The sequence below is a fragment of the Octopus sinensis genome, linkage group LG8 (assembly GCF_006345805.1).
Source record: "Octopus sinensis linkage group LG8, ASM634580v1, whole genome shotgun sequence".
Lineage (NCBI taxonomy): Eukaryota > Metazoa > Mollusca > Cephalopoda > Octopoda > Octopodidae > Octopus > Octopus sinensis.
The window spans coordinates 55,531,655-55,557,617 of record NC_043004.1 but is presented as its reverse complement, the minus strand read 5'-3'; the positions used below and the strand labels follow the sequence as shown (position 1 = coordinate 55,557,617).

Genomic DNA, 25,963 nt, shown 5'->3' with positions numbered 1-25,963 from the left:
AAGTTCTGTCTGTACTAGAGAAAACTAAACCTGCTCTCTGATACTCGTTTAAACAAAACTATATTCATTGTGTGTGTGTGTAACTGGAATCAGTATTTCTGTGTTTTCATCCAAGAAATCCTTGAAACGTTACATGACATAGTTAAACAATTTTTTCTGTTGTATGTTCTTTTATTCTTTCACTTGTTTCAGTCATCTGAATGTGGCCATACTGGAGCACTGCCTCTAAGGGTTTTAGCCAAATAAATCAACCCTAGGACTTATTTTTTTAAAACCTCGTACTTATTCTATTGGACTCCTTTTGCTAAACTGCTAAGTTATGGGGATGTAAACACACCAACACCAGTTGTCAAGCAATTTTGGTGGGGAGGACAAGCATAAAGACGCACCTAGATGTACTCTCTTTTACTTGTTTCAGTCATTTGACTGCGGCCATGCTGTAGCACTGCCTTTAGTCGAGCAAATCGACCCCGGGACTTATTCTTTGTAAGCCCAGTACTTATTCTATCGGTCTCTTTTGCCGAACCGCTAAGTGACGAGGACGTAAACACATCAGCATCGGTTGTCAAGCAATGCTAGGGTGACAAACACAGACACACAACACACACCACACACACACATATATATATATATATATATATATATACATATATACGACAGGCTTCTTTCAGTTTCCGTCTACCAAATCCACTCACAAGGCATTGGTCGGCACGGGGCTATAGCAGAAGACACTTGCCCAAGATGCCACGCATAGGGACTGAACCTGGAACCATGTGGTTGGTAAGCAAGCTACTTACAACACAGCCACTCCTGCGCTGTATATATATACAACGGGCGAGCTGGCAGAAACGTTAGCACGCTGTGCGAAGTGCGTAGCCATATTTCATCTGTTGTTACATTCCGAGTTCAAATTCCGCCGAGGTCGACTTTGCCTTTCATCCTTTCGGGGTCGATAAATAAAGTACCAGTTACGCACTGGGGTCGATGTAATCGACTTAATCCGTTTGTCTGTCCTTGTTTGTCCCCTCTGTGTTTAGCCCCTTGTGGGTAGTAAAGAAATATATATATACAATGGGCTTCTCTCAGTTTGCGTCTACCAAATCCACTCACAAGGCTTTGGTCAGCCTGCCATTATAGTAGAAGACACTTGCCCAAGGTGCCTTGAAGTGGGATTTTTTTTTTATTTGAGTTGTAAAACAGTATTGGATTATCCCTTAATCCTTTAGCATTCAGATTACTCTGTCAGATGTAATTCTTATTTATTCACCATGGCTGTTTCCCTCACCAGCTACACCAGCTTCACATTACCAGCCCCAGCCTATCCAAAGTACCTTGGATCACAGGACAGCCTGCTGTACTTACCTTGGATCATAAGGCGACCTGTTGTGCTTGAGAAGACCTATTGAGTCAAGTACATCAACAACAAAATAAAAATCAAATGGAAATTGTAGTTGTAATACCTGTGTCGGTTGTACGTAAAAGCACCATCCGAACGTGGCCAATGCCAGCGCTGCCTTGTCTGGTTTCCATGCTGGTGGCACATAAAAAGCACCAACCGATTGTGGCCATTGCCAGCTTCCCCTGGCCCCTGTGCCGGTGGCATGTAAAAAGCACCCACTACACTCACAGAAGTGTAGGAAGCGCATCCTGTTGGTCTGATAAACACTGCCAGATCAGACTGGAGCCTAGCGCAGCCCCCTGGCTTCCCAGACCCTGGTCAAACTGTCCAACCCATGCTAGCATGGAAAACGGACGTTAAATGATGATTATGACGACTGTTTTGAATTAATCTTGTGTCATCTTGTACCTTCAAGATTTCAAAGATATAATTGTTTATTTTTAGAATGGCATTTTTAGAATGGCATTGAAGGGTAGGTGTGAGAGGCTAGATATGGGCAGTTTAAATGTAAAATAGGTAAAATATTATGGCCAGATGCAGCCAATTTCTCCCTTTAGAATTTAAACCAGCAATATTCTACCTGCTTTGTGTTCAAACTGGCCAGATCCAGCCTCTCCTACCTACCCTACAATGTCGTTCTAAAAATAAACGATCACATCTTCAAAATTTTGAAGCTTCAAAGTATTGTGATTAATTTTATCAAATGTGGATAAATAAACATTGCATTTGATAAACTAATCTGAACGCTAAAGGTTTAAATGATAAATGGTTAAATGCTTAACAGTTAATCCCAGATTAGCACTGACTGAGCAGATCTGTGGTAGAAAAAAAAATGTTCCAAGTATGACTATCTTGTCATAGATGAGTATTCAGTTGTCCAAACAACTGAATTACCTGCTCATTGTATTAGTGGGTAAGTGGTTGTGTATTCCATAGATATATGTCCTCTTGATTTAATTCTCAGGTAAAACCAGCATGACATAGTGTGCGACCAGGCTATACATTTGAATTACCAGTACAATCCATCTGCTGGGTTTCTGTATAGTTTCCACCTATCTTAACTTACAAAGCTTGGGTTGATCTGAGGCTATGGCAAATGACATTTGCCCAAGATGCCATGCATTGGGATTGAATTAGAGACACCAGGATTAACCACTGGGCCCATGAATAGTGTCTCTTACTTGCTTGTTTCAATCATTTTACTGCAGCCATGAAGGGTTTTAGTTGAACAAACCCCAGTACTCATTTTTTAAGTTTGGTACTTATTCTGTCACTGAGCAAACATTTGAACAAGATTTATAATGACACACTAGTCATGAAGAGATGTTCATGCATTACAAATACATACTGAAATACTACTAAGTACTATTGGCACTCCATCAGTTTTGAAGACAAGAGTTCCTGTTGGTCTGATAAACAGAACAGCCTGCTTGTGAAATTAACGTGCAAAATTTGAAAAATCCATCTTGAGGGCTCCTGGGAAGTAGAGTAAAAAAAGATTGGAGACTTTCAAAAATTATTTTTCATAAATGGCTTCCTTCCATCATTTTGAAGTGTATGAGAAAAAAACTTGAAAACCCGTGTCAAAACAGAAAATCCAACATGTTAGTTAAGTTAGTTAGTTAATTTTTTGGCTCAAAATGCAAATAGCAAGGCCATGTAGGGGAACATGGAGTTATGTACAGGGTGATGTTCATGTAAAGAGTTCAGGCCATTTGTGGTCAAGGGAGACTGAACCGAGCGGTCGTCGGCATCTTCACTATCTCGTCTGGCAGCTTATTCCACGGATCCACAACCCGGACAAAGAAAGCCCCTCTCCTTCGATTGAGATGAAATCATCGCAGATAGAGCTTTTCGGAGTGACCCCGCAGCCGATGATCTGGAGTAGGAGTGAAGAACAGCTTTTCGAGAGGTTACACTTTCCGCTTATGATGTTGTGAGCAAGAATGAGATCACAACGGCGGCGGCGTTTTTCTAGAGAATAAAGGTCGAGCGTCTTCGGCCTTTCTTCATAAGACAAATGCTTGAGATCATGAACTATGCGGGGAGCCAGCTTCTGGACTCTTTCGAGATGCTGTATGTCTTTGAGGAAATAAGGAGAAGAGGCTTGAATCCCGTACTCCAATATGGGTCTCACCAGCATGACATAGAGCGGTAGGAATATGGCTGCTGTGAGCATTCCGAATGACCATTGAATCAAAAACAGAACTCCGCGTGCTTTGTTGGCAGCATGGATGACAGAAAGATTATTTGGCTTGCCTCAAGAAGTTTTTTTTCATTTTCCACACAAGCATGGGAAAGTGTACCTTAAATCAATGGCAACAGTGTTGCTAAACCTGAATCTGTAAGTATGAGACACATGCCTAAGGTGCCATACAATGAAATCCAGGAACAACTTGTCTGGAATGTGAATTCCTTAACTATACAGCCTTGTCTGTACATATGTGAGATATAAAATCATAGAATCACATTTTTAGGAGTAGGAGACTAATAGGCCCTTCTTTTATGGATTACTTTCATCATCATCATTTAAAATCTCGTTTTTCATGCTGGCATGGATTGAACAGTTCAACATACACTGACAAGCTAAAAAGCTGCAGCAAGCTTCAATGTCTGCCTACTCTCTTTTACTCTTTTACTTGTCTCAGTCATTTGGCTGCGGCCATGCTGGAGCACCGCTTTTAGTCGAGCAAATCGACCCCGGGACTTATTCTTTGTAAGCCCAGTACTTATTCTATCGGTCTCTTTTGCCGAACCGCTAAGTGACGGGGACATAAACACACCAGCATCGGTTGTCAAGCAATGCTAGGGGGACAAACACAAACACACACGCACACACATATATATATATATATATATATATATATATATATACATACATATATACGACAGGCTTCTTTCAGTTTCCGTCTACCAAATCCACTCACAAGGCATTGGTCGGCCCAGGGCTATAGCAGAAGACACTTTCCCAAGATGCCACGCAGTGGGACTGAACCCGGAACCATGTGGTTGGTTAGCAAGCTACTTACCACACAGCCACTCCTGCGTCTAGAAGTGGTTTTCAGCCACTCCTCCGCTTAGAAGTGGTTTTCAACAGCTGATGACCTTCCTAAATCCAACCACTTCACAGAGTGTAACCATCCCCCTTTTTTATCCCATCCACCTTACTAGTTGATTATTAAGCATTTTTCTAGCATATATGTCTACTTCTGGAATGGATTTTAAATATACCATCAGCATGGGTTGTGTTATTGATTTTTGAAGATTTGCATTAAGACTTTAAAGACATGTAAATCGTATTCTTAATTTCCTTAGCAATTCTTATTTTTTTAAATTTGCATAACAAAGATAGCTTTTCCCATGTGTCATTCCATTATATACAAAGGGATTAGGTGGTCATTGGTTGAATATCTGATGAATGAGTCCAGGCAAGCTGGAAATATGAATAGCATGTGGTTAATAATGACCTTCATAAATATCTTGTAATGGTTGTGTGCTTTCATTTGTAGTGGGTTTAGTTGGTTAATAGGTTGGTTGATTTTTCAAATAACACGCAGATCATTAGTGATGTCAGTCAACTATTTCTGCTTTTCTATTGTTCTTCAGTGTGCATGTGTGTGTCTGTTTCTCTGTGTGTATCAGTCACTATAGAAGCTGTACTTATCCTTTGTACCTGAGATAATGCTACATTGTTTCATAGTAAACCTTATCTGTTTACATATAACATTACTGTATACTCCAGTCATGGATAACCTGTAGTGTTCAGCACTTGATGAGCCATTTCTCATGCTGTCCACTCTGCGGAAAAGGTTGCCCCTGACTGGTATATTCTGAAAACATTACAGGCGCAGGAGTGGCTGTGTGGTAAGTAGCTTGCTAACCAACCACATGGTTCCGGGTTCAGTCCCACTGCGTGGCATCTTGGGCAAGTGTCTTCTGCTATAGCCGCGGGCCGACCAATGCCGTGTGAGTGGATTTGGTAGACGGAAACTGAAAGAAGCCTGTCGTATATATGTATATATATATATGTGTGTGTCTGTGTTTGTCCCTTTAGCATTGCTTGACAACCGATGCTGGTGTGTTTACGTCCCCGTCACTTAGCGGTTCGGCAAAAGAGACCGATAGAATAAGTACTGGGCTTACAAAGAATAAGCCCCGGGGTCAATTTGCTCGACTAAAGGCGGTGCTCCAGCATGGCCGCAGTCAAATGACTGAAACAAGTAAAAGAGTATTGTGACAAACTGTTTTTTTTATTTTGCCAATAAAGCTTGTTTCTTTTATATAGCTAAATGTCATATTTCCGTCCTCTTTGTTGATCCTAGTTTATTGTACTTAATAGCGATATTTCTTGATAGGTGTGGGAAAATAAACGCAAGCTAGTTACATTTTTATTCTAGAATATATAAACACCTTTGTTACCTCTGATAGGTGACACATTTAATTTTAGAATACTTGCCGCTTAAACTGGTCTGCGTATGTGTGTTTCTCTTCCCTCACCCCTTTCTATAATGGTTGCATTATATAGGTTTCACATTTTGGCACCAGACCAGCAATTTTGGTTGTGGGGATAAGTCAATTACATCAACTCCAATGTTCAACTGGTACTTATTTTATTGACCCCACAAAATGATGAAAAGCAAAGTCGACCTCAGTAGAATTTGAACTCAGAATGTAGACAGACGAAATGCCGTGAAGCATTTTGCCCAGCATGCTAATGATTCTCCCATTTCACCACCTTCTGTAGTTGCATCATATTATCTAACTCAAACCAGCTCTGTCTGGCACCTGTGCGGGTGGCACGTAAAAAGCACCCACTACACTCTCGGAGTGGTTGGCGTTAGGAAGGGCATCCAGCCGTAGAAACACTGCCAGATTTGACTGGGCCTGATGAAGCCTTCTGGCTTCACAGACCCCAGTAGAACCGTCCAACCCATGCTAGCATGGAAAACGGACGCTAAACGATGATGATGATGATGATGAAACCACTCATTTCTGCTCCGTGTATATATGTGAATGTGTGACAGACAAATAGAATGTGTGACAGACAAATAAAATGTGTGACAGACAAATAGAGTGTGTGACAGACAAATAAAATGTGTGACAGACAAATAGAATGTGTGACTGACAAATAGAATGTGTGACAGACAAATAGAATGTGTGACAGACAAATAGAATGTGTGACTGACAAATAGAATGTGTGACAGACAAATAGAATGTGTGACTGACAAATAGAATGTGTGACAGACAAATAGAATGTGTGACAGACAAATAGAATGTGTGACTGACAAATAGAATGTGTGACAGACAAATAGAATGTGTGACAGACAAATAGAATGTGTGACTGACAAATAGAATGTGTGACTGACAAATAGAATGTGTGACTGACAAATAGAATGTGTGACTGACAAATAGAATGTGTGACTGACAAATAGAATGTGTGACTGACAAATAGAATGTGTGACAGACAAATAGAATGTGTGACAGACAAATAGAATGTGTGACTGACAAATAGAATGTGTGACTGACGAATAGAATGTGTGACAGACAAATAGAACTGGCAGTCAGGCAAATACAAATGGAATTGTCTCACCAGTTTTCACAAGATCAGAATCATGTTGTTGTTGTTGAGTCCTCTCCTTACCAACAGACATATTATCAAAGCTATTCCAACCATAGCCATCCTGTGTTTTTTATTTGCCAGGAACTACATGGTCCAATATATTCTTTACTTCAAACCTTAACCCTTTATCATTTCCATGATGATGATGATGATTACTTTGTCAAATATAATGCTTATTTATTCACATGGTTTTGAATTAATCATGAATTATCCTATAGCTTTGAGATTTCAATGATATGATTGTTTATTTTTAAAATGACTAAGTAGGGTAGGTGTAAGAAGCTGGACCTAGCCAGTTTGAACAAGAAAACAGATAGAAAACAGCGCAGGAGTGGCTGTGTGGTAAGTAGCTTGCTTACCAACCACATGGTTCCAGGTTCATATATATAGTCTTCTACTATAACCTCGGCTCGACCAAAGCCTTGTGAGTGGATTTTGCAGACAGAAACTGAAAGAAGCCCGTTGTATATATATATATATATATTTCTTTACTTCCCACAAGGGGCTAAACATAGAGGGGACAAATAAAGGGATTAAGTCGAATACATTGACCCAGTGTGAAACTGGTACTTTATTTATCGACCCCAAGATGATGAAAGGCAAAGTCGACTTCGGCGGAATTTGAACTCAGAACGTAATGACAGGCGAAATACCGCTAAGCATTTCGCCCAGCGTGCTAACGTTTCTGCCAGCTTGCTGCCTATATATGTGTGTCTGTGTTTGTCCTCCCAACATCGCCTGACAACCGATGCTGACGTGTTTACGTCCCCATAACTTAGCGGTTCGGCAAAAAGATACCAATAGAATAAGTACTAGGCTTACAAAGAATAAGTCCTGGGGTCGATTTGTTCGACTAAAGGCGGTGCTCCAGCATGGCCACAGTCAGATGACTGAAACAAGTAAAAGAGTAAAGAGAGAGAATATGTGGGCTGGTTTCAATGCTGATGGGTGACTCTTTTACTTGTTTCAGTCATTTGACTGCGGCCATGCTGGAGCCCCGCCTTTAGTCGAGCAAATCGACCCCGGGACTTATTCTTTGTAAGCCCAGTACTTATCCTATCGGTCTCTTTTGCCAAACCGCTAAGTGACGGGGACGTAAACACACCAGCATCGGTTGTCAAACAATACTAGGGGGACAAACACACAAACACACACACATACATACATATATATACATATATACGACAGGCTTCTTTCAGTTTCCGTCTACCAAATCCACTCACAAGGCATTGGTCGGCCCGGGGCTATAGCAGAAGACACTTGCCCAAGATGCCACGCAGTGGAACTGAACCTGGAACCATGTGGTTGGTTAGCAAGCTACTTACCACACAGCCACTCCTGCGGTTAATGTATGATTTGAGTGAAATTTGACTGTTATTTCTGAGAACTTGGTCTGGTCTGTAGCTTTCAGCAAGTTATCCCATAAAAATTGCCAAACATCAATCTGTCATCTCCTTTTTGTTTTATATATCATCTGTAATCACTCTGATAATATATTTGTAACAGAGGAGTTGTAGCTTTCATATTTTCCTTCTCCAATTTGTTTTCTGCGTCTCAGTCTTTCTAATTCTTATTCTAAAGTACTAACCAGTGAACTGTTTTTGAGTACATTCTTCAAGTTGTGAGTGGTGGTTAAGGCTGGAAGGCCTTTGCCCATAAGTCTTGCATGACCAGGATTAATCAGTGACTTTCTATACTCAATAACGTTTGTTTGCTTGTTTCATCAGGTTCTAAAAAGGCTGAAGAAGAATTTAATGAACTGCCTCCGGATGAAGCCAAAGAAAGACTTACACGTTTAATTCCAATGATGGACCTGAATAAAGATGGCAAACTTGTTCTTCCTGAACTACAATCTTGGATCTATAACTCTTTCAAGTAAGTAAAACATGGGTCATTTTAGCCATTCATATAAATATTAACTTCTTTGCTCCTCCCCTTAAGCACTGGGGTTCAGTGTAATCGATTAGCCTATCCCCACAAAATTTCAGGTCTAGTAGAAAGAATTGTTGTTGTTGTCGTCATTGTCGCCGTCATCGTCGTTAAGGTGCTAAGCTGGTAGAATCGTTAGTAAACCAGGCAAAATGCTTAGCAGCATTTCGTCTATCTAAGTTCAAATTCTGCCTTTCTAATTCGTTAGGAGTTGATAAAATAAGTACCAGTTGAGTACTGGGGTCGATTTAATTGACTTAACCCTTCCTCCAAAATTTCAGGCTGTGTGCCTTAAATGGAAAAGATTATGTTTTTTGTATAATTACTTGAGCTGACAAAATCTTGAGTTTGTCTGTCTATGTTCTGAGTTCAAGTACCACGAAGGTTGACTTTGTTTTTCATCTTTTGGGGTCGATAAAATAAGTACCAGTTGATTACTGGAGTTGATGTAATTGACCTACTCCTCTCCCAAAATCGCCAACCTTGTGCAAAATTGTCCTTTTTATATTTCTTTCTTTTCTCAACATGTTTTGCTTTTTCCCCTAGTTCTTCCTTTTTATATTTGTAAGTCATTTCAAAAATCAATATGCATGATAGTTTGTCTAGTATCATGTGGTGTTGTAATATATTGATTATCATCTTTAAACAATGTCTTCAATATTTGCAAACAGTAACTTTAATGTGTTGGTCATGTTTTCCCTCCTATCTTTGTGTAAGATATTGCAACATTGTGACACTTGCTTCAGCTGTAAATAATCCCAATGAATTTTGTAAGAAGTATTATGAACTGAATACTAAACAAAAAGTAAATAAGGTCAAATACCAGTCAAGTATGAATGCAATTTGCTATAACACCCTTCCCTCAACAATTGCTGGGTTTTTGCTTAAATTAGAAACATTATTATGAGCAGTAGATAAGTAATATTATTAGGGCATCAACCAAAATGCTTCACAGTATTTCATCTAGTTCTTTATACTCCAGATACTGATTTACTCAAGTCAAATTTGCCTTTCATTTCTCCAAGATCATTAAAATAAAGTACCAGTCAATTTAATTAGTTTATCCCCTCCTATTAAAATCACTAGCATTGTACCTTAACGAGAAACAATTATTAATCTGGCATTTGAAGCAACTTAGCTAAAGGTATCTTTATATATAAAAGTCAAGTTGTGTGTCTGTCTCCTACGATTTAGATTCCTAACTGCTCCCACATTTTGCGGTGCAGTTTATCTTATAGTCGTGATTCATATCGAGCCCTTCTGGGTATTAGCGCGCGTCTATGATGAGTCTACGATTTTAAAAAAAATTTACCATCATTTTTTTCCATTTTTAATGCATTTTTTCGATATTATATAAGGGAAGTAACTCTCTAAAAATGTCTATGATGAGTCAACAATTTTTTAAAAAATTGCCATCATTTTTTTCCATTTTAATGCATTTTTTCGATATTATATAAGGGAAGTAACTCTCTAAAAATGTCTACGATGAGTCAACGAATTTAAAAAAAATTTACCATCATTTTTTTCCATTTTAATGCATTTTTTCGATATTATATAAGGGAAGTAACTCTAAAAATGTCTACGATGAGTCAACAATTTAAAAAAAAAAATTTACCATCATTTTTTTTCCATTTTTAATGCATTTTTTTGCTATTTTTTGGCTATAACTCTCTAAAAATGCTTATATAGTTATTTCCCTTACAAACCCGGGTAATACTGCTAGTCTTATGTAAAAATTATGGAAAGATTTAATTTAAATGCAAACATTTATAGATGGATAGCTTCATGCCTTAGATACGAATAATCCTTTCTACCACAGGCACATGGTCTGATACTTTGTGGGAGGAGGATAGTTGATTACATCGACTCCAGTACTCAGTTGGTACTTGTTTTATTGACTCTGAAAGGATGAAAGGCAACGTTGACCTCCGCAGAATTCAAACTCAGAACTTGAAGGCAGACGAAATATCACTAAGCATTGCATCCAATGAGCTAATGATTCTGCCCACTCACCGCCTTCGGTTTGATATTGATAATGCTACTGAGTTTATTCCACCAAGTTAATACTATAACTATTTCATTTATTTAAGCCCTTTGGACCCTATTAAATGTAGATTGTCATTTTTGCTTCTCTCCAGTTGGGTCCCTTCTTTTTCCATTTGGATTTTGCTGTACCACAATTGAAGGCCTTCTTCCAGGCCCTGTTGGTTTTCAATTGTCATTGATGCTGCTGTAACTTTGTAATTTTTCTAGATAGATGTGTTGGCCCTACACAAACCCATTTTCATCTCTAGGAAGCAGTGGTCTTTCTTAGTTTGTCCTCTATCTTTTGATCTGTCTAGTATGGAAGGCCCTACGAAAAGCTTGCGCTCTACTGGCAGAGCTCTCAGGACCACCACACTGCAACAAGGATGGACTTTGTGATGGGATGCTGTCCCACCTCAGATGAAATTATATAGTGAAATCAGTGATTCTGACTAGTCCTTGAACAATTCAACTATAAATATATATTACTAGCAGTATCGCCTGGCATTGCTTGGGTTTGTAAGGGAAATAACTATAAGTATTTTTAGAGAGTTACTTCCCTTATATAATAGCAAAAAAATGCATTAAAAATGGGAAAAAATGATGGTAAATTTTTTTTTTAATCGTAGACGCGCACTAATACCCAGAAGGGCTCGATGTGAATCACAACTATAAGATACCCGGTTTTGGTTAAACTGCACCGGAAAATGTGGGAGTAGTTAGGAATCTAAATCGTAGGAGACAGACACCACACAACTTCACTTTTATATATAAAGATGACATTGAATACTAATTTACAATGATGACAAACTGAAATCCGATTTTAGCCAGTTCCAAAAGGAAGGAATAACTGTGGCTTTTAAATCTTCACTAGTGCACTCAAAAAATTCCTATAAACACTATTTCCATTTCTTTTTTTTTTTTTTAATACCTTCTGTAAAATTGTGATGGAACTCAGTAGATTGTTTGTTCATTCAGTTGTTTTATATTTGTTTTTCCATTTGTCTAACCCATGCCAACATGAAAAATGGACTTTAAATGATGAAGATGATAGCGTGTATCGGACAAATACGTTTTGAAGCATTGTTTTACAGACAGATGCCCTCTCACTATAAATCCTTAGCTTTTTTTTGACTTTATTTCACTTGTCTTGAAATTACAGTGTTAGAGGATGCTTTGTTTACAAAATAGTTTGCTTTTCTTTCAGAAATCTGGACAAGGATGAGATTAATGAAGAATTTAGTAGCATGGATACTGATGGAGATAAGAAGGTCACTTGGGAAGAATATGTGCATAAATTTTATTCATATACACCAGAATTTCTGAAAGAAATGAAAATGAAAGGTGGACAAGAAAATGATGAAATATTAAAGGTAAGGTGAATGTAACTGATATGGAATTGACCCAATCTGTTGTTTGTACATAATGTCTATAGCAAGCATGGGCAACCTTTTGCAAGAAGCAGGCCACATGACACATGTCTCATTATCAAACTGGCGTCGCTACTAAAAAAATTTCAGGATAATTCTTAGGTATGCCACTCAGAAATCCCAGAAATGATCGGTCCATAGCTTGCACAAATTCTCAAGCCTTTAATATTTAACAATTTTTATAATGTCTAGGGTTTCTGATTATTTCCAAGAACAGCATGTTTATTTTAATTCTCTTAGTTATTGTTCACCATAACAGCTTAGGGAACCGTGTGTCATTCATACGTTGTAAGTTTGGCTTAATTCCCTTGATTTCTTTAGCTGGATACCTTTCCTAACACCAACCACTTTACAGTGGGTGCATTTTATAACACCACCACTAAAGAGGTTACCATACTCTTGACAAGACAATAATAGGGATCCTTTCAACAGGCATAAGATTTTGATGATGACTGGAATTTTGTTTTGCGGAATTAGCAACCATGCCAGTGGCTCATAAAAAGAAGCATCTTTCGAGTGCTGAGCCTCATGGAGGCAATGACAAATGTTAAATTATTTTGACATTATGTTAAATTATATGACAAATGACTGAGATTTTCACAAAAGATCCATTAAGACAGATGAAATCATAGTCATAGTAGTAGTCATGAAATCATAGTCGTGGTAAGTAGCTTGCTTACCAACCACGTGGTTCTGGTGTGTTTACGTCCCCGTCACTTAGCAGTTCGGCAAAAGAGACCGATAGAATAAGTACTGGGCTTCCAAAGAATAAGTCCCGGGGTCGATTTGCTTGACTAAAGGCGGTGCTCCAGCATGGCCGCAGTCAAAATGACTGAAACAAGTAAAAGAGTAAAGAGTAGATACTGGTGCCATGTGACTGGCACCCATTCCAGAGACACATAAAAGCACTCGTTACACCCTCATATTGGTTGGTGTCAGGAAGGGCATCTAGCCATAGAAACCACGGCAAATCAGATTGGAATCTGGTGCAGCCCCATCTGCTTACATACCTTGATCAAGCTGTCCAACACATGCCAGCATGGACAACAGACATTAAATGATGATGATGAGTTAGAATATTTTTCAGAATTCTTCCTCTTTATTGTCTCCCGCTTTTGCCCTTTCTCTATATCGTACAACATAGTTCACTGACTTTTCTTAAAAGACTTCAGGCCAAACAATATTTACTAATATCTATATATATAAAGCTGTAGTTGTGTGAGTGTCTGTCCCCTTCGATTTAGATTCCTAACTACTCCCACATTTTGCGGTGCAGTTTAACCAAATTCGGGTATCTTATAGTCATGATTCATATCGAGCCCGTCTGAGTATTAGCGCACGTCAACGATGAGTCTATGATTTTAAAAATAATTTAACATAATTTTTTATTCCATTTTAATGCATAATTTTTCGTGTGTCGATGGCGGCGGAGTTGGCGTCCACGGTCACACCTGCACCTGTTTGCTTCTCCCCCTTCTTCCCTCATTCGTGAAGCTGTGGGGAAGGGAGCGTAAGGAAATCAACGTCGTAAAGCGTTGTCAAGGAGACCAGCGTTCTTTTAGAACAACGACTTCATGGCTTGAAGACACCAAAACAGAAATGGCTAAGAAAGCCCGAATTGGCATCTATAAGGGAAGTAACTCACTAAAAATGCTTATATAGTTATTTCCCTTACAAACCCGAGCAACGCCGGGCGATACTACTAGTCTTTATATATAAAAGAGAGGTTGTGTGCTGTCTGTCTCCTACAATTTAGATTCCTAACTACTCCCACATTTTGCGGTGCAGTTTAACCAAAACCGGGTATCTTATAGTCGTGATTCATATCGAGCCCTTCTGGGTATTAGCGCGCGTCTACGATGAGTCTACGATTTAAAAAAAATTTACCATCAATTTTTCACATTTTTAATGCATTTTTGGCATATATAAGGGAAGTAACTCTCTAAAAATTTATTATTAAATCTCAGAACATAAAAAGCTACAGTAACACCCCCCCCCCTCTTTGTGGTTAGCCATATTGAGATGGCAATTATACTTTACATCTCTAAAAATGCTTATATAGTTATTTCCCTTACAAACCCGAGCAACGCCGGGCGATACTGCTACTTTACTTATATAACTTCTAAAGCAGAAAATTTTTTGGGTCACAAATTCTAAAAATTACAAGTACAGGCATGGTTGTGTGGTTTCAACATTTCCTTTGTTATTATTTGATTTTGAGTTTTATCTCAATGTGTGGCACCTTTGACAAATGTCTTCTATAGTAGAAGGCTTCCAAACAGCAGAAACTGTAAGGAAGCCTGTTGTATTGATATCATCCTCATAATTGTTAAGTAACGTCCATCTTCCATGCTGATACAGGTTGGACATTTCAACTAAATCTGGCAAGTTGTGGAGGTTTGTGTTGATCTCCAATATCTGCTAGAGCATGGCTTCTATAGATGGATGCTCTTCCTAATGCCAACCACTTTATAGAGTGGCACTGGGTGCTTTTTTCATGGCACTGGCACTGCACTGGTGAGATTGTTTTATATCTCACAATTTAAAAAACCCTTAACCAGGTGGAAGTTTAATAGAGAGGGGGAAGGGGCTTTATGCCAGGTGTTGAGAGACAAAAGTATGATAAAGGGACTAGAACAAGTGTCTTTTTGTAGGGGGGAGGGGATACAAGGCTACCATGCATTATACTAGGGTGGATGGGAATAGCTGGTAAGAGAGATAAAGATGGTTAAGATGAGGTGTCAGATGCAGCTTGGGAGGAAAGCGGGGAGATAACTAGTGGCATAGAAAGGGTGGAAAATTAAGGCCAGAAGATTTAATGTTGGTTTCACATTTTGACATAAGGCCAGTTATTTCAGGGGAGGGATAAGTGGATTACATGAACCCCAGTACCCAACTGGTACTTATTTTATCAACCCCAAAAGGATGAAAGGCAAAGTCAACCTCAGTGGAATTTGAACTCAGAATGCAAAGACAGATGAAATGCTGCTAAGCATTTTGCCCAGCCTATGACAATTCTGCCAGCTCACTGCCTTAAAAAAGGTTTAACATTAAGAATAAAAATTAGATGTCAAAAGAAAGTGGTTTCAGTGGAGAGGGTGGGATAACTGGTAGTACAAAATCATCATCATCATTGTTTAATGTCCGTTTTCCATGCTAGCATGGGTTGGACAGTTCAACTGGGGTCTGGGAAGCCAGAAGGCTGCACCAAGCCCAGTCTGATCTGGCAGTGTTTCTACGACTGGATGCCCTTCCTAACGCCAACCACTTCGTGAGTGTAGTGGGTGGTTTTTACGTGCCACCTGCACAGGTGCCAGACGAGGCTGGCAACGGCCACAATCGGATGGTGCATTTTACGTGCCACCAGCACAGAGGCCAGTCGGCGCAGCGATGGCAACGGCTACGTTCGGATGGTTCTCTTACGTGCCATTGGCACTAGTATCACAGCTACAATTTCCATTGATGTTGATCGATTTTGATTTTGATGTTGATTTTCACTTGCCTCAACAGGTCATCCAAAGTAAGGTTTCTTCACAAGCAGGAAAGGTATGCATAAGTGGGCTGGCTATGTCCCAGATAGAAGCCACGGGTTATGGTCTCACTTGTCCTGCCAGGTCTTCCCACGCACTGCATACTTCCAAAGGTCACGGTCTCTGGTCATTTCCTCGGTGAGACTTAATGTTCGAAGGTTGTGCTTCACTACCTCGTCCCAGGTTTTCCTGGGTCTACCTCTTCCACAGGTTCCCTCAACCGCTGGGGTGTGGCACTTTTTCACACAACTATCTTCATCCATTCTCGCTACATGACCATACCAGCGCAAACATCTCTCTTGCACACCACAGCTGATGCTACTTAGGTCCAACTTTTCTCTCAAGGTACTTACACTTTGTCGAGTATGAACACTGACATTACACATCCATCAGAGCATACTGGCTTCATTTCTTGCAAGCTTACGCATGTCCTCAGCAATCACAGCCCAAGTTTCACTGCTATGTAGCATGGCTGTTCGTACACATTCGTCATACAGTGTGCCTTTTATTCTGAGCGAGAGGCCTTTTATCACCAGCAGAGGTAAGAGCTCTCTGAACTTTGCCCAGGCTATTCTTACTCTAGCAGTTACACTTTCAGCACACCCGCCCCCGCTACTGACTTGGTCACCTAGGTAATGGAAGCTATCAGCAATTTCTAGTTTTTCTCCCTGGAATGTGGCAGAAGTTGGTCTCTGAGCATTTTCAGTGTTTATTGCTCCTGAACATCTGCCACATACAAAAACTATCTTCCTAGTTAGCCTTCCTTTGACATTGCTGCACCTCTTATGTGTCCATAGCTTACACTTGGTGCATCTTATAGAGTTTCTACCTACGCCTTTTCTACAGATCGAGCAGGGCCATCTACCATAAGGTGTTTGTGATTTGCCTGCCTTCCTACATATTAGGACTTTGGTTTTAGCTAGGTTGATTTTAAGGCCCTTCGTTTCTAATCCTTGTCTCCACACTTGAAACTTTGCCTCTAGTTCTGATAGTGACTGAGGATTTAGAGCAAGGTCATCAGCATACAGGAGCTCCCAGGGGCATCCTGTCTTGAATTCCTCTGTTATTGCCTGGAGGACTATGATAAATAGGAGGGGGCTGAGGACTGAACCTTGGTGGACCCCTACCTATACCCTGAATTCTTTAGTGTACTCATTTCCAACCCTCACCTTACTGACAGCGTCTCTGTACATGGCTTGCACAGCTCTCACTAACCATTCATCTATCCCTAGTTTCCTCATTAACCACTAGATGAGGGATCGGGGGACCCTGTCAAAGGCTTTCTCCATATCAACGAAAGCCAGGTACAGGGGCTTATCTTTGGCTTGGTATTTTTCCTGCAGCTGTCTCACCAGAAATATGGCATCAGTGGTGCTTTTCCTTGGCACAAAACCAAACTGCATCTCATCCAAGCTGACTCTCTCCCTAATCAGATGGGCTATGACCCTCTCCGTAACCTTCATTACCTGATCCAAAAGCTTGATACCTCTGTAATTATTTGTATCTAAAGCGTCACCTTTACCCTTGTAGCAGTTGACTATTATGCTGCTACACCAGTCATTGGGTATGACTCCTTCGTGTATCACCTGATTAACTATACGGGTGACTAGGCTATAACCGACACTACCAGATATTTTAAGCATCTCAGCAGTAATTCCTGATGGGCCTGGGGTTTTCCCTGTCTTCATGCTTCTAATTGCCTTAACTACTAAGGAACTGTCAACTCGGATAGCTGGTCCCTCTGTTGGGTCGACATTCGGCAGACTCTTTATCCCATTCATTTTCCTTATTTAGCAGCCTCTCATAATGGTGTCTCCATACCTCTCTCTTTGCATCCTCATTCAGCGCAAGTGAGCCATCATCTATGCGAACACATTTCTCTCCTACCACATCACGATTCTCTCTCACACACTGTCTTGCAACACGGAATACCTCAAGTCTTTGGTCCTCACGGTGCAGAACATTGGCAAATTTTTTCTTAACTGCTTCCCCTCTGGCTAAATAAACCTGTCTCCTAGCTTCTCTTTTGGTAGTATGATACAATTCCCTGCTACCACCATTTTTCCAGTCCTTCCAAGCCTGTCTCTTTTCTCTAATAGCCCTGTCTACAACATTGTTCCACCACCACGTTATTTTGGGTCGAGAGGGGACTTTGCACCAGCCACAGATCTGGTCAGTGGCTCTCAGCAGGTTGTCCCCCAGAGACCTCCAGTTGTCTTCTACCCCATGTGAAGCTATATCCCCTTCTACTTCATCAACGGCTTCAAGTAATATATCCCTAGGTGTCTGTCCATTCGCAGGGTCTTTAAGCTCCCAGACCCTTCTTCTCCATGTTGGTCGTCTTCTAGTCGTCCTCTTAGTCCTGATCCTAAAGTCACTGACTACTAGTCTATGTTGTGGGGTATAATCTTTGCCTGGCAAGGATGTAGTCAATTTGGCTGGTATGTCAGCCTGATCGGTAGGTGACTAGGTGGCTGGTATGTTTCCTGAAGTTAGTGTTGCAAACCATAAGATCATTTGCATCGCAGAACTCCAGCAGCCTGGTTCCCTCCTCGTTGCGGGAACCATAACCATAGCCTCCATGTACACCATGGAAGCCCCCAGCATGTCGTCCAATGTGACCATTGAAGTCACCAGCCACAAAGAGAAGGTCTCTGTCGTTCGTCAACGAGGTAGTCTGCAGTAGGGTGTCATAGAATCGGTCTTTCTGTCCATCGGGTAGCCCCGGCTGAGGGGCATAGGCCAATATAATGGTTGCTAATCCATGATGAAGCACTAATCTAATCTTAAGTATTCTGTTGCATACTCTGATTACCTCTATTACCTTATCTACCCATTTTTCAGCGAGAAGTATACCTATTTCTTTACTACCCACAAGGGGCTAAACACAGAGGGGACAAACAAGGACAAACAAACGGATTTAGTCGATCACATCGACCCCAGTGCATAACTGGTACTTAATTTATCGACCCCGAAAGGATGAAAGGCAAAGTCGACTTGGGCGGAATTTGAACTCAGAACGTAATGGTAGACGAAATACGGCTACACATTTCGCCCGATGTGCTAACGTTTCTGCCAGTTTGCCGCCTTACTTCAGTGAGAAGTATACCTACGCCCCCAACCCCGTCAGTGTTCCCTACCCATGGATATGAAATATGTAGTTCTGCTGACAGGGAAGGTGAGAGGGTTGGAAGGTTTGACAGGGACAAATTGAGTTATGAACATAGTTGTCTCTATAGATATAAGTGTGTGTGTGTGTATGCACATGCTTGTGTGTGTCTGTAAATGTTTCACCTTGTGAAAGGTGAGAGAGTCTACATTGTTGTAGAGCTGAAAAAGAGATAATTTCTACTCTTCTCCTCTGGAAGCCATCTACTCGCAATGCCAGAGGGCGCACACTCTCCTACCCTGATGTAATCTCCAGAGATACAGGCATCCAGCAACAGGACCTCCGTAATGCCATGATGGACCGTGAAGTCTGGCGTAGCATGGTAAATTCCATTGTCTCGACCACGGTCGAACAATGATGATGATGTAAATGTTTACATGCTGTATATTTGCATAAAAGTGTTGAGCAAAAGAAAAAAGTTTATGTTATGTTGATATTCCCTGTCAACAAATTATCCTCTAGCTTTCTGTGTTTTCAAAGATGAAAAAAATCCCTTATGGAAGAATAATAGAGCATTCAGCTGTGAAACAAAGATGTTTTTTCCCCATTCTATGCTAGCATGCAAAAATAGGCCTAAAACAAATGAATGAGCAACTTTTGAAATATGTTCTTCATTAAAAATAGATAATTGAAGATGATGAAGAGAAATTCAAAGTAGCTGATCGAAATAAGGATGGAAATTTGGATGTAAGTGAATTCCCAGCTGTTCTTCATCCCTATGACTATGATTTCATGTATGATCATGAAATAAAACGAGCCCTTCGGGAACATGACAAGAATGGCGATAACAAAATAGATTTAGCTGAATATGGCATGGACAATGAAATGAGTAAGTATGCAAATTTAATGTATTTCTCCTTTATTAACTCTTTTACTTGTTTCAGTCATTTGACTGCGGCCATGCTGGAGCACCGCCTTTAGTCGAGCAAATCAACCCCGGGCCTTATTCTTTGTAAGCCCAGTACTTATTCTATCGGTCTCTTTTGCCGAACCGCTAAGTGATGGGGACGTAAACACACCAGCATCGGTTGTCAAGCAATGCTAGGGGGACAAACACAGACACACAAACACACACATACATATATATATACATACACTTGCGTCGGAAATTAATTAGCACTTCTCAAATTTCTACATTTTCTTACATTTTCTTAATTTAATTAACTTATTATCAGAAACGAACTCGTTTTTAATCAAAAATTTATTAAAACATATCCCAGCACACCACATAATTGTTATTAATCGTGAAATTTAGTCAATATCTTGTTGCACCTCCTTTGGCAGCAATGACAGCTGCTACGCGGGTCAGCATGCTGTCTATGAGTGCCTGCAGGTACTGTGCAGGGATGGCCCCTCATGCAGCAAGAAGTGCCCCAAACAGCTCGTGTCGGTTCCTGTATTGCTGCACATTCAAATCCCTACCCAATCGACTCCAGAGGTTCTCAATAGGGTTCAGGTCAGGTGACTGGCCAGCACGTACTCCTCGCCACCAAAGAGGTATCCCGTACTATCTCAACGTACTTTGCTGCGTTGATGTTGCCTTCGACGACATAGAGCCGCCCAACACCACTGTAGCTGAACGCCCCTCACACCATCAGACCACCCCCACCATGCTTCATTGTGAGCAAATCAAGGGTGCTAATTAATTTCTGACGGTAGTGTATATACGACAGGCTTCTTTCAGTTTCCGTCTACCAAATCCACTCACAAGGCATTGGTCGGCCCGGGGCTATAGCAGAAGACACTTTGCCCAAGATGCCACGCAGTGGGACTGAACCCGGAACCATGTGGTTGGTTAGCAAGCTACTTACCACACAGCCACTCCTGCGCCTATTTACAATGGCTTGATTTTTCTGTTGATTGTCTTGTAACTTAACGGATCGTTTCGAAATTTTACTGAAGCATAAATTTAATAGTCGATTGCTGAGATTTAAGCAAAAAATTCAGACTGTTCGTATTTTAAACTGATTTTTTAAAAAAGAATTCACAAAATAAGATGGGAAAAAAAAATTTCAAAGAATTACAAAATAATTTTTTTTTTTTTCCATACTATTGTTCATGTTTCAATCCTTTGTGCCTCCCATGCTGTTAAAGAGGCTAGCAAGCAGAGATATATAGTTGCGAGGTTTCTTTTGTCATGTCAAAGACAGAGAGAGCTACCTCACTAGAGCTGGTGTTGTGAAAAATGCACCCTGTATACTCTGTAAAGTGGTTGCAGCTGTAGAAAGTAAGCCAAAATGAAATGTGAGTGAAATGCAGTCTGCCACCTTCCCTTAAATATGTGCTGACTTTGACTTTGCAAACTTATCCAACCCATGGAAAGTGAATGTTAAAATGATATTGATGATGATTACATATAAAATTGTATATTTTTGTTTTGCAAAAATTTAATTAAAAATCTGCATTACTAGATAATGCTTTGGAGGTTATGCTTTGAATTTCCAACCCATGCTAGCACGGAAAATGGCCGTTAAACGATGATGATGATGATGATGATGAAACTTGTAAATGGAATGAAAGAGTACTGATGTTTTCATATGTCGTTAGATAGTCCAACATTTGAACATTAGCTGTTCAAAGCACTCAGAACAACTACTATATTATCAACTTTGTTAATTGAAAATAATATTCTTCCTGTGGTAGTTGCCGTTGTGACAAAAAAAACCTGTCTTGTTAATTTTACTTACGTTTCATGCTTACTTCTCATTTCTTTTCCCAGCACAATCAGACGAAGCTGAAAAGATTGCTGAGAAAGTGAAGTTTGGGGAGTTTGATACAAATAAAGATGGTTTCTTAGATACAGAAGAAATGAAACCTTGGATCATCCCCTCTACAATGGAAAATTCCAAGGAAGAAGCTGAACATATTATGGGTGAAGCTGATACAAATAAGGACAATATTCTTACCAAAGAAGAAATTTTAGAAAACTTTGAGACATTTGTGGGCAGTCAAGCTACTGATTATGGAAAACATCTTCATCTTGTTCACGAAGAATTATAAAACATGTTGATCAAACAATTAACTATATATCTTAAAACAAAAGTGTATGTGTGTGAGTGTGTGTTTCATTGTACGACCTGCATTCATTTGCACAAATGCATGTATGATTAGTGTGCATGATATAGTGCTGTTCTCCATGATACCAGGAACTGGCACCTCTCCAGAACAGGCTACATTTTTGGCTGCCTCAGTTTCACTTGTGATACTAAATACATGTATGTATGAATGTGAGTAATGTTTGCTATTTCATGAATTTTCTTTATTTGATTTGGGGATAAGGAATGGTTATTAAAATCTGAGAAAATGATTTACCACAGAATTGAAAATTTAGGGTTTCCCTAATATTTAGTTTCATCTGTTGTTTTTTGTCTTTTTTTTCTTTTTGTATTTTTTTCTCTCATTTTGTAGTTTGGTTTGGTTTATTTTTTTCTTTTACCGACTTCCAACTTGAAGAAAAAGCAGTTTTTCTTAAAAGTTCTTTGACTGTCAAAATATAGATGTTTGCTTCAGCAGTTTTGTAGATTTGCAGTTAGTCTAATTCAGTTTAAAATAGCAAAAGAAAGAAAAACTATTAAATTTTGTTGTGGCTTAAGAATCACAGAAATTTACATCAAAAGTTTATAGAAAATTATGAATATTCTTTGTTGAATTACAGTTCATAGAATGTATTGAAACAGGGGAATTTGTTTTTTTTTTTTCATTTATGTTATCATAAAATTAATGTTTAGTTCTGTTAATTTCACATCTCTAAGAATTTTCCTGTTATTCATAGTTGCTGTCTCATTTTTACCCTTCATCAAGAATTACTGCAAGAAATTTCATATTTCAACTGATGATTTATAAAAAAGAAAGAAAAAAGTAGACCTGTTAACCACTGAGAAATGATTAACTCTGTCAAAGTCATCCAGCTATCTGTAGAGTGATTTATCAAACAAATTTTCACAAATGACCTCAATTTGCCAAATAATTCAACTTATGCTAGCATGAATCAGTAAAGTTATTTTGGTTCAAGTGAGAATATTGTAGCCTCATTGTTTGAAAGCTCTTCAATTCTCAGTGCTGGAAGAGATGTTAACATTTAATGAGTAAGGATAACATTGACTGAGGGCTAGAGAAAATACTCTCACACACACTCACTCATATTCTCTCTCTCTGTCATAAAACTTGGTGTATGTGTGTGTTGTTTTTTAGGATTGTATTGCCAGTTTCTAGTCAGTCTTCCCTAATTTTTATTTATAATGCTGAAGACTTTAAAGAAATATTTTCATATTGTTATTAACCATGATTGGTGGGCTTCCTAAAGAAGGATTTCCTTTCTCTTGTGTCAACTCCATATTAGAACCAGATTATTTTACTTTGTATTGAAATGATGTGAAGTTCATGACTGAAGGAAAACATGAACTTGTCCCCTAAAAAAATATATATCTCAGGTTTATTTCATGTGTAAGAAAACCCTTATAATTAGAATAATTAGTGGATCTGATAGAGTGAACCAAAAGACAGTTCTTCAGTTTGAAATTCAAATCACAATGGAGATTTTTGCTCCACCCTTCCAAGATCATTGAGTACCTGTAAAAGAATAACCTGTTATAAACATATTCCATTCAAACCAAAGTTGTAAACACATGTGTAAGATGTGTAAATTATTCTTTAGTTAAATGCTATTGAAAGCAAATCCACAATTCATTTCTTTAGTTGAAAGTGCTTCTGTTCTATTTTCTATGCTCTTAAGAAATACATAAACATCATAGCTACTCCATTGTTCTTCCTCAATAATTCAAACACTTACATAAGATACAATGTAATTTTAGTTCCATTGTGTAGCACTTGCGCAAGTGTTCCCTGCTATAGCCCCAGACCAACCAATGCTTTGAGTAAATTTGGTGGATAGAAAACTGTACTGAGTCTATTGCATATGAGTGTGTGTTTATATCTGCACTTCTTGGAAAGTCATTGATATGCAGGTGATGACATTATTTTCTCCTGTCAACAGGTCATCTGGTGACTCTGCATTTTCCTTTGAAAAACAGTTATGGGTTAGCAACAGGAAGATATCCAGCTGTAAGACAATTCTTGAATAATATATTTGGATAACCATATGTGCTTGGTCATGTCAGTAATTATTTAATATCATTGAAGTGTGTTGGAAAATGAGTTTGTGCCAATCTGTATTGGTTTGTGTGTATAAACACACATACACACACACACACCATAGATGATGGAAAGGTGAACTTTTATGGCTTTATAGTATCCAAGTGATCTTAATTGGAACAATGGATTTTCAGTATAAACTTAAGAGGACTTGTTATGCTCATGTCATTTGGAAAACCATCATCTTGTATCAACTGCTTCATGTTGAATGAAAGTAACAATGACTAGTAACAGCAGATAAGTGTAACAGTTAAATGTGTGAAAAATCAATAATCAACTGCTAGCATTTTGTTGTACTTGGGCAAGACTCACAACCTTACTTGTCTCAGTCTTCATTTCTATTTTATGGAATCATCATTAATTCCCTAACTAAAAAAAAAAAAGAAAAATAGAAATATCACATTAGACTCATTAAGTAAAAACAGGAATAACAGCATATTGCCAAATAAATGTGAATTGGATGGCAGCTATTTTTATTTTGGAAAAGTATATGAAAAATATGACATAATGGTGTTATTGTACACTGTCTATTGATCAAGGTGTCACTCAGTACTGTAAGGTAGCCACATCATTGGTGATGGATAACTACAAGAATGTCAGATTTACAGAACTAATTGTTCCTGATTTGAAATATTGATAAAAATATAAATTGACTGATTGGAAAAGAAATTCAGTACAGATTTTTAAAGTTTAACAAAAACGACTTGTGAATAACACTATAGTTTGCAAAACACAGGTCTTGTGGTTAGGGTGATAACTTCTCAACATACAGTGTTCTCATGTTGCCTCTGTCTTTGGCTCAAAAAGTATAATTCTATTTGGAAGGAAGATGTAATTTTCCAAGACAATTCATTAAAGACATCTCAGTTACCTTGAATACTTCATGTTTGTATGGCAGTGTGTGTGTATGTATATATGTTCATGTGTGAAGGATGTTTAACGGTTGTTTATTTAAGCATTGAAGATATTGTTCCAAGGTGATCAATTTTGTTCAGACTAAAATGTTGTGAAACTGATCTTCCTTAATACTTATTTGACAAATACACTCAGTTGTAGTACCTTTTTGAACAAACCAATAAAACAGTTAAAATTATATTTTTGTTTTATTTGTTAATTATAATGTGTTTTTTTATTTGTTTGTTCTTCCCCTGACCCAGTCTGTAAGCACAGGTTTGGCTGTCCAATGAGAAGTTTGCTTCTTGACCACATGGTTCCAGATTTAGACCCAAAGTGTGGCGCCTTGTGCACGTGTCTACTGCTATAGCCCCAGGCTGACCGAAATCTTGGGAGTGGCTTTGGTTGACAGAAACTGAAAGAAGTCAATCATGTCCTCCACAGCAGTACTCATGAAGAACCATCCGTCACAGCAGAAGTGTTAATGCTGCTCCCTCAGTTGAAGAAGATTGGCCTGCAAGACTCCTGTGCTGGTTTCACGTAAAAAGCACCTGTACCAGTACCACCTGAAAAACATTTGTGCCAGTACCACATAAAAGCACCCAGTACACTCTGTAAAGTGGTTGGTGTTAAGAAGGGCATTCAGCCATAGAGACCAAGCCAAATGAAACTAGAACCTGGTGCAGCTCTCCTGCTTGCCAATCCTGGTCAAACTGTCTAACCCATGCCAGCATGAAAAACGGACATTAAATGATAATGATGATATATATGTGTGTGTGTGCGTGTTTGTACCACTACTGCTTGACAGTTACTGTT

General features: G+C 39.1%; 1 protein-coding gene across 4 annotated transcripts in view; it reads left to right on the top strand.

Moving 5' to 3' along the window:
- Nucleotides 1–25,348, top strand: part of LOC115215179 (reticulocalbin-2) — an 88,980-nt gene extending 63,632 nt beyond the window's left edge. For 3 of the 4 annotated variants that reach the window (XM_036505414.1, XM_036505413.1, XM_036505416.1), the window contains exons 3-7: nt 8,747–8,894; nt 12,181–12,346; nt 15,914–15,949; nt 19,727–19,931; nt 21,822–25,348. In XM_036505414.1, coding sequence (XP_036361307.1) covers nt 8,747–8,894; nt 12,181–12,346; nt 15,914–15,949; nt 19,727–19,931; nt 21,822–22,102 — 836 coding nt within the window. In that variant the 3' untranslated portion in view covers nt 22,103–25,348. The remainder of the gene's footprint in view (nt 1–8,746; nt 8,895–12,180; nt 12,347–15,913; nt 15,950–19,726; nt 19,932–21,821) is intronic. The other variant, XM_029784363.2, reaches the window with a different exon arrangement.
- The last annotated feature ends 615 nt before the right edge of the window (nt 25,349–25,963 follow it).